This window comes from Bufo gargarizans, chromosome 1 (genome assembly GCF_014858855.1).
Source record: "Bufo gargarizans isolate SCDJY-AF-19 chromosome 1, ASM1485885v1, whole genome shotgun sequence".
NCBI classification, from domain to species: Eukaryota; Metazoa; Chordata; class Amphibia; order Anura; family Bufonidae; genus Bufo; species Bufo gargarizans.
The window spans coordinates 581720239-581734045 of NC_058080.1; the positions used below are offsets into that span (position 1 = coordinate 581720239).

General features: G+C 39.8%; 1 protein-coding gene across 1 annotated transcript in view; it reads left to right on the top strand.

Moving 5' to 3' along the window:
• Positions 1-13807, top strand: part of RPH3A (rabphilin 3A) — a 305156-nt gene that overhangs the window by 254507 nt on the left and 36842 nt on the right. Inside the window, exons 12-14 of the mRNA XM_044282127.1 lie at positions 622-701; positions 6296-6370; positions 11135-11244. Coding sequence (XP_044138062.1) covers positions 622-701; positions 6296-6370; positions 11135-11244 — 265 coding nt within the window. The remainder of the gene's footprint in view (positions 1-621; positions 702-6295; positions 6371-11134; positions 11245-13807) is intronic.

A 13807-nucleotide genomic window follows, 5' to 3' on the forward strand; every position in this document is an offset into this window, starting at 1 on the left:
CAAAACCAGCTGTCAGGTGTCTGTGGGTTGTCTGTAATAGGGCAATGTCTTAATGGAAATTGCTGTCTATTCTACTTGTTCAAATATTCAAGTTTACAACTTTCTTGGCATTTCTTCATGGAAGTGTTCTTTGTGCTATTTCTTTTTAATTTGTCTCATTATGGGAAGATGAGCACATTTCTGGAGGGATGAACAATGGGTTATAATGATCTGCTGTTTCCACTCCACGCTAGACAAACAGAGAAGAAAAAACATATGTGGAAAACACTGGTTTTACCTTACAGAGAGCAGCATAATCCGTGTTTGTAGACAAGTACTTAGAGCCGCTTCAAGAATAAGATGCTTCATTGATTTTGTTCCTCTTCCTGTGAACAGGTGCTGAAGATGACAAACTGTTTGTTAATGGGCCATAAAGAATTTGGCTCAGTTTCCACTCATTCACAAACAGCTCTGTAGTATTTGAGAACAAAAGGAAAAGTAGCTTTCCGAACTGTTTACATCTGTGTAACCTGATACAGCTCACATCTGTCTGTAATATTTCTTTTTTTTCTTTTTTAGATTAGTGATTTTCTAAGAGTTGTGTAGAGAATAACATTTGTTTTGTGTTTGTCTATTGTATAGCTACATTGGGAGCTTTGGAATTCAGTCTTTTACATGATCAAGCCAATAGCTCTCTTCAGTGCACCATCATAAAAGCTAAGGTAAGTACCCTTTGTATGGCAGTCACATTGAAAATGCAGTCCAATCTGCAGGCAACATATTTTATAGAGCAGGAGGAGCTGGGCAGATAGCTATACATACTTGTAGGAAAAGATCCCATCACCTGCTCATTCTGGGATTAGGAGTCCAGTGGGCGGTCCTACCCAGATATTAACAGTTATCTCCACTCATACAAGGAAGGATATCAGTCACTAAGGAGGACTGCCCACTGGACTCCTAGACCATATATAAGCTGAGGTTTAAATGAACAAATTACTTTTTTTCTCTGAATATATTACTGCAAATATGTATATCAATCTACTCAGTTCCTTCTATAACACGCTGTTCAAAGATTGAACTGAATTTTCAGTGTGACAGGTTACCTTTAAAGGGGTTGCCTGGGTTCAGGATGAAACCGGACAACCCTCCGGATCAATTTGCTTACCTGCCAGATCCCACGCTACCACCCAGGTTCTCCTGCCCAAGCTCTGTTTACCCCGCTGCAGTGGTGATGTCATGTTGACGGCATGTGATCTCTGCAGCCAATCACTGGCCTCAGTGCTTGACCAAAATATGCTAGTGACTGGCATCAGAGGTCACGTTTTGTCCATGTGACATAATGGCTGCAGCTGGGTAAATATAGCCCAACCGGGAGATTTGGAGGATTGCAGGATTTGGCAAGTAAGTACTTACCTGTTCTTCACTGCAGTTGGATTTGGAAAGTTGTCCAGTTTCATCCTGTAAGCAGACACCCCCTTTAAGTCTATGAATACCATAGAGAAGAAACTCCCTACTAGGTCCAGAAAGTTGTTTTTCCATTGCCAGTGGTGTTGCCAGGTTCTGTTGAAAAGTGTTGAGCGCGAATATTCGAATAGCGAATTTTAATCTTGGATATCGGCACTTGCGAATATTTAGAATATAGTGCTATATATTCGTAATGATGAATTTTTGGAATTTTTTTTTCCATCTGAACACGATTCCTCCCTGCTTCTTGCTTGTGGGCCAATGAGTCATTGGCCCACAAGAAAATTAAGCAGGGAGGAATCATGACTTCAGATGGAAAAAAATGACGAATATTCTAAAAACAAATATATAGGACTATATTCTATAGTGCTATATATTCATTTTTGACCCACACCTGTACTGAGCGTGCCATAATCGTATATTACACGATCATAACCTTTCCGATTTTCACATAAAAAAAAGAATGTCGAATATATTGAATATACAAATTCGCGAATATATGATGAATATTCTACAAAACATTCGCGAAATATCACAAATTTGAATATGACCCCTGCCGCTCATCACTACTGTTGAATAATGCACCAAATGAGTGTATATTGTTCTTATAAAAATATTATACATATTAAAATGCTTTATGACAAAAAATATATTTGACCAGAGTAACCATTGATTAACTTATTAATGAAAAACATCTCTTGTGGCATTCACTTTTTTTTTTTAAATAAAGAACATATGACATCATTAGTTAATAGAACCAACCTTTCCATGATTTACACCTTTCTAGCCTCACAGCAAACAAACTGTGAACTGTCCCCCGAATCCAAGTTGTCACAGTCTATAAAGGGACTAATTAATTTCATAACTACCAGATTAAATAAACTGTGATCTGTATATTGTATTATTCAAATTAAGAAATCTGAACCTCGGAAGCCGAGACCTTTATGGACCACTTTGCAGAAAGATTCTGTTATATTACACAGCAAGACACACCTAAATAGTCTTCCTGTCGCTAAGGTAGCTTAAATTAAAAGTATGCCTGTGGGCTGCAGAGGCAGCAACTTTCTACATTTTGTTCTGTCACATAAGCCCTGGTAAAGTAACAGAGGGAGCCTCATAGCTCTGACTTACCCCTTAGATGCCGAAGTCACGATCATCTAAGGGCTGACACTCCTGCTGATAGTGTAGGCACCACTCTTGTGCCTTCACCATTCCCACACCATATATTTATGGGGTCTGGTGTTTTTCCCACTCCCATTGTTAAAAAGGACCTGTCACCTGTCCTGACATGTCTATTTTAGTAAATACTTCCATTTACCATACAATAACAATTCTGAAGTACTTAGGCTAGTTTTACACTAGCGGCAGGGGAGTCAGGCAGGCTGTTCAGGCGGGTGAATTCGTTCTGCCGCTAGTTTATGTGTGCCTCAGGACTGCCGCTCCGTCCCCATTGACTATAATGGAGGCAGAGTTCTAGCGGCAGCACGGCAGAGCACGGCAAGAGGCAGCCAGACTAAAAGTACTTCATGTCGTACTTTTAGTCCGGCTGCCTCTCGCCGGAATTCTGCCCCCGCCCCATTATAGTCAATGGGGACAGAGCTGCAGGACAGATCCGACAGGCTGTTCATCCGCCAGAACAGCCTGCCGAACTCCCCTGCTAATGTGAAAGTACCCTTACTCATATGACTCTTTGTTGTGTCATCTCTCCGTTAGTCCTGCTAGATGTTTATAAAGAAATGTAAAATTGGGTGTTACCAATGGGGGTGTGTCCCTGCACAGTTTGACGATCGGCAGCAATGATTGGACAGTGTCAAACTGTGCATGCGCACACCCCAACTGGTAACACCCATCTGTGCTTTTATTCATAAACTTCTAGCAGAAAAAATAATACAGGAATGAAATACCAGTCATATGAGTAAGTGCTCCAGAATTTTGGTTTTATGTGGAATACAATAATTTAATTATGTTACAGGTCCCCTGACATGTCTCTTTGGTGAATGGTTGAATTACACATTGACAAGGGTAGCAACAATTTGTCAACTTATTAAGTCATTTCTAAGAGGAATATCAGATGGATGATACAATGTAGAGGGTCTAAGAAACAAGAAAAACTGACAGAACACTTTTAAAACAATGCCCAATATGTGTTCTACTTATACCCCTGGTATAAGTTACCCCTGGTTTCTCATTAGCAAACCATTTTTGTATCATTATAATAATCTGTAAATAATATAGTCATATCTAAACACTAAAGACTAATACCCATAACATTTTTGCAGCTTCTAAAGACCATAATCTGTGATGATGAAGGATGTTATTGGAGCCAATACATCCATGATAAAAAAAAAATGTGCTGGAGCTAATTAAAAAAATGTTGCCATCTCTTTTCGGACACGTTTAGGTTTTATGTTTACTCTTTTTTGTTTGTTAATGACATTTCTTTATAGATAGTAGCATAGTGTCACATGCAGCCTACAAATACGTTTCATCAGGCAACCAACCTTCTTTTTCTGACAGCTTAGCCATGAATCACAGGCAACATTTTACCTAGAAAATAAAAAACGAACCCAGTTTCCAACATACCACTGGTGCAGTAAGTGCAGATGCACAGGGGCCTTGTGGGCAAGGGTGGCCCATGCCACAAAAAAAAAACAACAAAAAATATACTAATGGCCTCTTTACACGAGTAGATAGTTGCTTAAAAAAAATAATAATACAATTGAGTAAAAGTGATCAATTATCGAGTAGTGTAAAAGCATGGAACGACGAGCGATAATGATTTAGTTTCGCTGATGTACACACCTAAATCACCGTATAGTGTAAACAGGTATCGTTCACAGCACAGTGGAGGTTGCCTGACGAGCGATCTATTACACAATCGCATTCACAAATTCTTACACAATACTCTGCTCATCAAATCTACTAATAGATTCTGATCTTAGATGAAGAACTGAGAGTCCTATTAAAAAAAACAAGGAACGCTAGAATGGGGATTGATAAATTAACTATCAAATGGCAAGTGGCCCACATACTATATTGGCACAGGGGTCTTCTGCTACTATGTCTGCCCCTCAATGAACCCTAAATGCTCATTTGATTTCTGCTTTCCGGTAGTGTTTAGATAAATATATTATCTTTTTGTATTGCAAAATCACTTTCAATGCCTTGCCGAATAATCTGTATATTCTGTATCTTTTTCTACCACAGTTATATTATATGCTTTTAGAATAAAAACAACCTCAAAGTGGTTAATGCCGGTGTTCTTCTCGCATTTTATTTTTAGTATGATGATTAAAATAGAGGCCTTAATTAGGCATGATACCAATTCACACAACCATCTCTAAATATTCTGACCCCCCCCCACCCTTGGCAAAATGCCATACCGTTCTGTATGACAAGAACATCTGCAGTTATTACCTGCGCATTATTATCACAATGAATTCCATTCTCACAAATTCGACAGATTAAGGTTCCCTTTACAAGAGCTGAGTGATAACATAACAAGTTGATTACCCCTTGTTAAAGAGGTTTTCAGAAAGTTTAACAGTGATGGCTTATCCTCAGGATAGGTCATTAATATCTGACCAGTGGGGGTCCAACATCAGGCACTCCTGATGATCAGCTGTTGGACTCCCCACAGTGCCGTACACTGTACAGTATATTGGCTGTGGTTGGTATTTCAGTCCAGATCCATTCACCTAAATGGGACTGAGCTGCCCAAAGGCTATTTGACCAATGAACGTGACATCGCTGGCCTAGGAAGAGGTCACAGCGCTTACCAAAGTGTCGTGGCCTCTTGTACCATCTGATTAGTGGGGGTGTCGTGAGTCAGATCCCCACCAGATATTGATGAGAAATTCTAGGATTTACTTGCAGTTGTCATTGGGATTATTGGTACGATCGTTCATCCCCATACAGATTTCATTTGTCAACAGCATATCACCGATTGCATTAGGAGATGTGCTGCTGAAGATTATAATTTTTGGTGCAGTATAAAAGATACCCTTATCTGAAAAGTATTTGCTCAGTCAGGTGATTGGAAGCATGTTTAAATGGGGCAGTGATTAGGAACCAGTAGTGTTCAGTCTGGGTAAAAGGCCCCTTACCAGCAATTCTCAAAAGCAACGTACATTATACTTTAGGAAGTGAAGTAAAATAAACAGAAAAACAATGACTATTATTGACTTTCCCATGGATTCTTTGCACAGTGGTACTGCTGACTGACATACTGACATGCATACAAAAAGTAAAAAAATAAATAAAGTGAAACTTTGTAAAGGTTTTAGCATTTAACTCGTCCTCTCTAGGTGAGTTGAAGCATTGACTGGAGTTAAAGGAATATCTGACCCCTAAAAAGCACTTGAAGATGGCTTTGAAAAAAAAAATATTAACACTGAATTTGCTAAGCAATTTTGACAGATTTATTAGATCTTAAAAAATTGGTGCAAATTATAGTGTAAATCTAAGCTTGCTCATAGCAGGCATAGACTGTCTTTAGGATATCCCAAGATGCGCCAAATTTATTAATTTATTAATACATTTTTGCACCTTTCGTACTCAAGTGCACTTAAGACTAGAGTATGAAACACCAGTCTTAATTAGTCTTCCCCATATACCGTACTTTACTTTTAAATTGTCCGCTAAGAAGACCGGCACCGAGACCCTATATTGTTTCCTGTTCCAGCCAGCAACTGGCCATCAGGCACCAGACACTACCTTCACTTCTAGATTTCACAACTACTGTCATAAGAGTAAGGGCCTTTACTCATACTCTAAATATATGGCAAACATGTACTGTCCTCACATGGTTATTGATAAGTTATTAATACTTGATTACCTACTTTTATCCCAGGGACTAAAACCAATGGACTCAAACGGTTTAGCTGACCCATATGTGAAGCTGCATCTTCTGCCTGGAGCCAGTAAGGTAATATAAACATTATTGACACTATTTTGAAAAAAAAACTAATGCATTGAAATACTTTTCTGGTCCCATCTTTCAATAGATATAGCAATTGACTGATAATCATAGATCCAGTTGGAGGTGCAAGACTATGAGACTTAGTGGTATACTGTAAAAGTCTTAGTGGAACATAATCTTAGTAGATGTCTGCTTTATTCTATGAGGACAGATAGATTTAATAGAGGTGATAGCCACTGCAAAGGGAACTGCACCCTCTGGAGGACATCATTTGTACATGAAATGGGTGGCCTATTGCTCTCTGATTACGTAATGCTCCTTTTCGCCTTAAATAAGCATGCATCAACAAACTATATTTTACTGCCATGAATAAATTCAGATGCTGAAAATGGATGCCTCTCTGGTCTAAGAGTTTGCTATAGTTGTATACAGTCTAGTCAATGCTCTGTGAATTGAACCTCTGGACTCCAGACTCAAACTTTCTGGACAGAATAAAGTTCTGTGTTGCCCATTCTGTGGTCCTGATTTATCAAAAACAGCATGTGCTACGCTGGTCATGATAGGGCCTGCACCCGCAGGGAGGCATTTAATTTATGACTATTTATAATCCAATGGTCAAAAAGACCAATAATACCTGTTTTAGGTCAAATTTTAAAATATAACTTTTATTATTATTTATTAGAATAATTTTCCCCACATATAATACAAAACAAAACAAACAAGAAACAACTCTATTGAGAGTATTTTAAAAGTATATATGTAAGGGATAGTGTCCTTGGGGTGTTTGTGGTACTATATCAATACCTATTTCCGGATAAATATCCTTCCAGGAATGATAGTTATGTTAAGTAAGTGCACCTCAAAGGTTATCTTCACCCTTGATGGTGCCCTGGTGTTATATACCACCAGGTTACTCTATCATTCCGCGATGCATGCGGTCTGCTGTTAGTAACATTCAGTATTTATTAGAGCCATGTATCTGCTTATTTCAGCTTAGTATCTATTTTCAAAGCGACTCGCTACATCTACACCCTCGTGGTCATAATCCAGAGCATACTGCGTCTGCAGCTCGCAGTGCTGTGAATATACTTCCCCTAACATATGTTTAAAAATTATTACGACGAAGCTCCCCCGACATGTTTCACCGCTCGCGCGGCTTCTTCAGGGGGATGGAGCTACATGCAACTCCATGTAGCTCCATCCCCCTGAAGAAGCCGCGCGAGCGGTGAAACATGTCGGGGGAGCTTCGTCGTAATAATTTTTAAACATATGTTAGGGGAAGTATATTCACAGCACTGCGAGCTGCAGACGCAGTATGCTCTGGATTATGACCACGAGGGTGTAGATGTAGCGAGTCGCTTTGAAAATAGATACTAAGCTGAAATAAGCAGATACATGGCTCTAATAAATACTGAATGTTACTAACAGCAGACCGCATGCATCGCTGAATGATAGAGTAACCTGGTGGTATATAACACCAGGGCACCATCAAGGGTGAAGATAATCTTTGAGGTGCACTTACTTAACATAACTATCATTCCTGGAAGGATATTTATCCGGAAATAGGTATTGATATAGTACCACAAACACCCCAAGGACACTATCCCTTACATATATACTTTTAAAATACTCTCAATAGAGTTGTTTCTTGTTTGTTTTGTTTTGTATTATATGTGGGGAAAATTATTCTAATAAATAATAATAAAAGTTATATTTTAAAATTTGACCTAAAACAGGTATTATTGGTCTTTTTGACCATTGGATTATAAATATTGATTTCCTGGGTCCAGTGGATCTTCTGCAAATAATAATTTATGACTAGACACAGTCCTCTTCTTAAATTGAATACTTTCTCTGGCAGTCCATGCACCCAACTAAATGTTTTGGTCACAGAGCATTGCGTAGTTCTAAATATAGAGATACTGAAATGGTAAGGAATTATATAATAAAGTTGCTGAATATGTGATTTTGAAATATTTTTGAATAGCGATCAGCGAACCAGTCAAGAATAATTTCTGGTCCGGTTCTCCCTTTTCATTTATTTTTTATGCTTTTTAATGAAAACCTGCTGGTAATTGATGCAGTGATGATGTACAGTGCTGCCCATAATTATTCATACCCCTGGCAAATTTTGACTTAAAGTTACTTTTATTCAACCAGCAAGTAATTTTTTGACGGGAAATGACATAGGTGTCTCCCAAAAGATAATAAGACGATGTACAAGAGGCATTATTGTGGGGAAAAAAAACATTTCTCAGCTTTTATTTACATTTGAGCAAAAAGTGTCCAGTTCAAAATTATTCATACCCTTCTCAATAATCAATAGAAAAGCCTTTATTGGCTATTACAGCAATCAAACGCTTCCTATAATTGCAGACCAGTTTTTTTGCATGTCTCCACAGGTATTTTTGCCCATTCATCTTTAGCAATGAGCTCCAAATCTTTCAGGTTGGTGGGTCTTTTTGCCATCACCCTGATCTTTAGCTCCCTCCACAGATTCTCAATTGGATTCAAGTCTGGACTCTGGCTGGGCCACTCCAAAATGTTAATGTTGTTGTCTGCTAACCATTTCTTCACCACTTTAAGGCCCCATGCACACGGCTGTGTTTCACAGCCGTGTGCGGGCCGTGGAACCGCGGCCTGGATCCCTCCTGAGAGCAGGAGCGCACGGCGTCACTGGTTGCTATGACGCCGTGCGCTCCCTGCTGCCGCCGCAATACAGTAATACACTGGTATGATCTATACCAGTGTATTACTGTTCTGTGCCGGCAGCAGGGAGCGCACGGCGTCATAGCAACCAGTGACGCCGTGCGCTCCTGCTCTCAGGAGGGATCCAGGCCGCGGTTCCACGGCCCGTACACGGCTGTGAAACACGGCCGTGTGCATGGGGCCTAGCTGTGTGTTTTGGGTCATTGTCATTCTGAAATGTCCACTGGTGCCCAAGGCCAAGTTTCTCTGCAGACTGCCTGATGTTGTCATTGAGAATCCTCATGTATTGCTCTTTTTTCATGGTGCTGTTTACTGTGATTAGGTTCCCTGGTCCATTAGCTGAAAAACGTCCCCAAAGCATTAGGTTCCCACCACCATGTTTGACAGTGGGGATAGTGTTCTTTGGGTTGAAGGCTTCTCTTTTTTTACGCCAACTGGACACTTTTTGCTCAAATGTAAATAAAAGCTGAGAATGATGTTTTTTTTCCCACAATAATGCCTCTTGCACATCGTCTTATTATCTTTTGGGAGACACCTATGTCATTTCCCTTCAAAAAAATACTTGCTGGTTGAATAAAAGTAACTTTAAGTAAAAATTTGCCAGGGGTATGAATAATTATGGGCAGCACTGTACATTTATGATGCTCATTAAATGAATTTAACCCCCTCCCCCAAAGAAAATTTAAAAAAATTCAGGGAGTACCCTCAATATTAGTGGCAGTGGTGTGATGCATTGTAGGCTCTAAATTTACCTAGACTGTGAGAAAATGGTGGTATTGATGCAGTAATCCATGGGGGGCAAAAAAATGAAAACTTTTCTACCAAGTTAACCACTCGCTTCCAAAGAATTTTAAAATTTCAACCATGTGGAAAGTGAGTACATGGAACTAACACTCAGGCTATAGTGGCAGTGGCTTGATGCACTGCAGGCCCAGCTTTGCCTGGACTGTGCTAAAATTGTGGTATTGATGGAGTAATCCACTAAAATGATGTGCCACCAGTGCACCTTCAAAAATGTTTTACAGAGGGGGCGGAGGACAAAATTGCTAATCAAGCTCTGTCAGCCTCTGAGCTAGTTAGGCAAAACCCTCCCCTTCACTTCCCCACAGCATCATGTGATCCCCCATCTTCTTTCTCCCTTATGGTTTTCCCTGCCAATATTCACAGTAAAATGGCAATGGGTGCCGTTTTTAAGTTATTCATCTGAAAAGAATCTCCAAAACTTTAGATTCATTTAGTGGATGAATTTTTGTGAAATTTGTAACAAATCCAATTTGTTTGCAATTTATTCGCTCATCTCTACCATATACCTGTTTTTCATGTCAGCACTTTCCTCCCACTTTCCTCCCCCTTTTTTCTGCATCATTTAATGTGGGCTAACACAAGTCAGCACGCTTTGCTCTGTAATATTTCTCAGGGCTTGCCCCCTACCCTTAGGGATAGCAAGAAGATAATGAATACAGGAAGTTCTTCATGTAAACATCCTGCCAGGTTGCAGTGATGCTGAGATTAGGGAGCGGAAAGTGCTGACACTAAAACAAGTACTGTATATTGGGTAAAAATATTCGGTGTTTGGGGTACTCTGGGCAAAACAAAAATGTTATTATGTGTCCTGAAAAATCCTTTAAGCTTTATGGTATATAAAGCTTTATGGTATATGAAGCTCATCAAGAGAATGCCAAGATTGTGAAAAGCAGTAATCAAAGCAAAAGGTGGCTACTTTGAAGAACCTAGAATATTTTCAGTTGTTTCACACTTTTTTGTTAGGTATATAATTCCACATGTGTTAATTCATAGTTGTGATGCCTTCAGTGTAAATCTACAATTTTCATAGTCATGAAAATAAAGAAAACTCTTTGAATGAGAAGGTGTGTCCAAACTTTTGGTCTGTACTGTATATATATATATATATATATATATATATATGCACACAGCTAATAGGGAACTGTGACTCTCAATTAATCAGATCAGTGGAAATTTCAGTGCTCAGGGTTATATCTTAATGATAGTCCATCTATTTTATGACCGGAAAACCTCTTTATGGTGGCATTTATTTTTCAGGCAAACAAACTGCGCACTAAAACTCTTAGAAACACCCGCAATCCAATGTGGAATGAGACCCTGGTATATCATGGAATCACAGATGAAGAATTACAGAGAAAGACATTAAGGCAAGTTCTCTCATATGGTTCACTATAGCTTTTTCAGTGAAAGGTTACTAAGCTCAGCTTTAATCCTCATTAAAATAGAAGGGCTTGCAAGGCATTGATTATATTGTTAGAGGTCGGCACTCCTTATTCCAATTAGTAGGGACTTTGTGAATAATTATACATTTATTAAGCAGCCTCAAAAGTCTAGCAACTCAACAGTAGCTCCATTTGTGAGTGCTCCGTACAGTATTAGAATGTATTGGCTCCAATGAGCTGAAGTGGTAACTTGGAACCGAATCTGAGTTCAGGAAATGGTTTTATTACAGTATAAATCAATTTCTGAAGTTATTATGCAAAGTCTTGCGAGACTTCACAAAGTAATAACTTCGGCTCATCAGAGCCAATACATTCTAATACTGTACGGAGCTCTTGCTCCGTGCAGTATTAAAACAAAGTTTTATGCGAATCAACTTCGGATGTTTCATCTGAAGTTGATTCGCTCATCCCTAATAACTTTTAATGAATGATTGAAGATAAGAACTCAGGTATACAGTGGTTCCTTCATTTACAATATTTTATTCATTCTGGGATGACCACTGTACATTTAAAGTGGTATTCCTGCAGCAAGCTCCTTAGGAGCCATTACGAAGGATGGGAGTTGTAGTTGAAGAATCAGGTCAGAAGTCAACATATACCAGTCTCTTTTTACTAACCACAAAATATAACTTGTGGTACATCCAACAGCAACAAATATAAAGTACAGTTTCTGGCACCATCTGAGGAGGTATGGTGGCTGGTTGGATGACTATATATGTTCACACTAGCAGGTACTTGTGAATACAGGTGTCCGCTGTAAGTTTCAGACTTGAGCTTTTTCTGGCCCAGTGGTGGTTTAAGTGATGGGTGTAAGAGCTGTAGTCCCTCGCCTTGCAGTAGTGTCTGTAAAGCTGTATTTTACTAATCTGTCTTGTCTCGCTGATGCTTTCTGGAAAATTAATTGGCTGATCTCTCTGAAGTGTTGGTCTCACAAGAGAATAATATAACGTTTCCAGGAGTAGAAGCTTTCGCATGTGCTTCCTTTCTCTAGCTACACTGGAACTTCCCCTGCTGGCAGGAAGCAGGACTAGCACACTCCTACCAAGAGGGGAGGAACAGGTTGGTTAGCACTGCTCCTGCCACCCTAGGCCAACCATACCTTCCTCTTACTTGAATGGCTGACCAAAATGATAAAAATACAAATCATTACAATACACTACACTGACAGATCGAGAAATTAAAGGAACTGTCAAGTTCGGTGGAGGAAGCCTGATGATATGGAGTTATTTCATAGCCAACGGCGTTGGATACTTGACCAGGATTGATGGTGGTCTCAATGCTGAGCTATATGTGAGTATCCTACAAGACGAGTTACTTCGTACAGTCGAGTACTATGGGTATGAAAAGGGCGACATAGTGTACCAACAGGACAACGACCCGAAGCATACCTCCAGATTGGCGAAGAAATAAAAATGAAGTAGAGGTGCTGGATTGGCCCCCACAGCCCCCCAGACCTCAACCCTATTGAACACTTGTGGGTAGAGTTGAATAAAAAGCTGTATTCATACCCAAGTGAGTCGACCAGTATGCACCAAGATTGGGAACGTGTAGAAGATACCTTGTAACAGATTTTGGTCAAGACATGCTTGAATCTGATTGAGAGCATGCCCAGAACGATTCATGCAGTGTTGAAAGCCAAAGGAGGATTTACAAAATAATAAAAATAAAAATTTAGAAATTTAGGACCAAAACAGTAATAATGCAGTTACACAACAATAATCTGCATAACTAATCATATGCTAAATAGTTGCAAGTCCAATTTATGTAGATAGCCAAGATGATTTTCTGTAAAATGATGGTAGTCTCACGTTCAAAGCTGTAGTGGTTGGTGAGATATGGAGCCTAAAAGTCAAAAGTTCAAAACATTGTTACCCTTTTGCTCGTCAATGAATATACAATTGCAGACACCCCTAGGCCTGGGGTACTGCATTCCCATCTCAGACATTGATGGCATATCTCTAAAATATGTCATCGGTTTCCAATAGGTGCAGGGCCTACCTCTGGGACCCACTCCTATCTTCAGAACAAGGCCCCCGACCTGAAGGAGAGCACAATGCACATGCACGGCCACCTTTCTATTCACTGCTGTGGGGCTGCCGGAAATAGCAGATGCAGCCTGTGAACAGAGAGTGGCCAAGCATGCTCAGCTACTCTCCTTTCAACTCAGGGGCCTTGTTCTGGAGATGGGAACAGGTCCCAGAGGTAGGACCCACACCAATTTGACATTGATACCATATCCTAGCGATATGCCATCAACATCGTAGGTCGGATGAGGACCCATTCACTTCGAAGGGGCAGCAAAATATGCGGACAGCACTTTGTTCCGCAGCCCCGCAAATAAAAATAGAACATGTCCTATTCTTGTCATTATCACAGACAAGGATAGGACTGCTCTATTGAGGGCTGGAAGGTCCTTTCACCAAATTGAATGTACATGGTTGGTATCTGTGTTTTGCGTATCTGCAATTTGTGGACTGCAAAATGGACA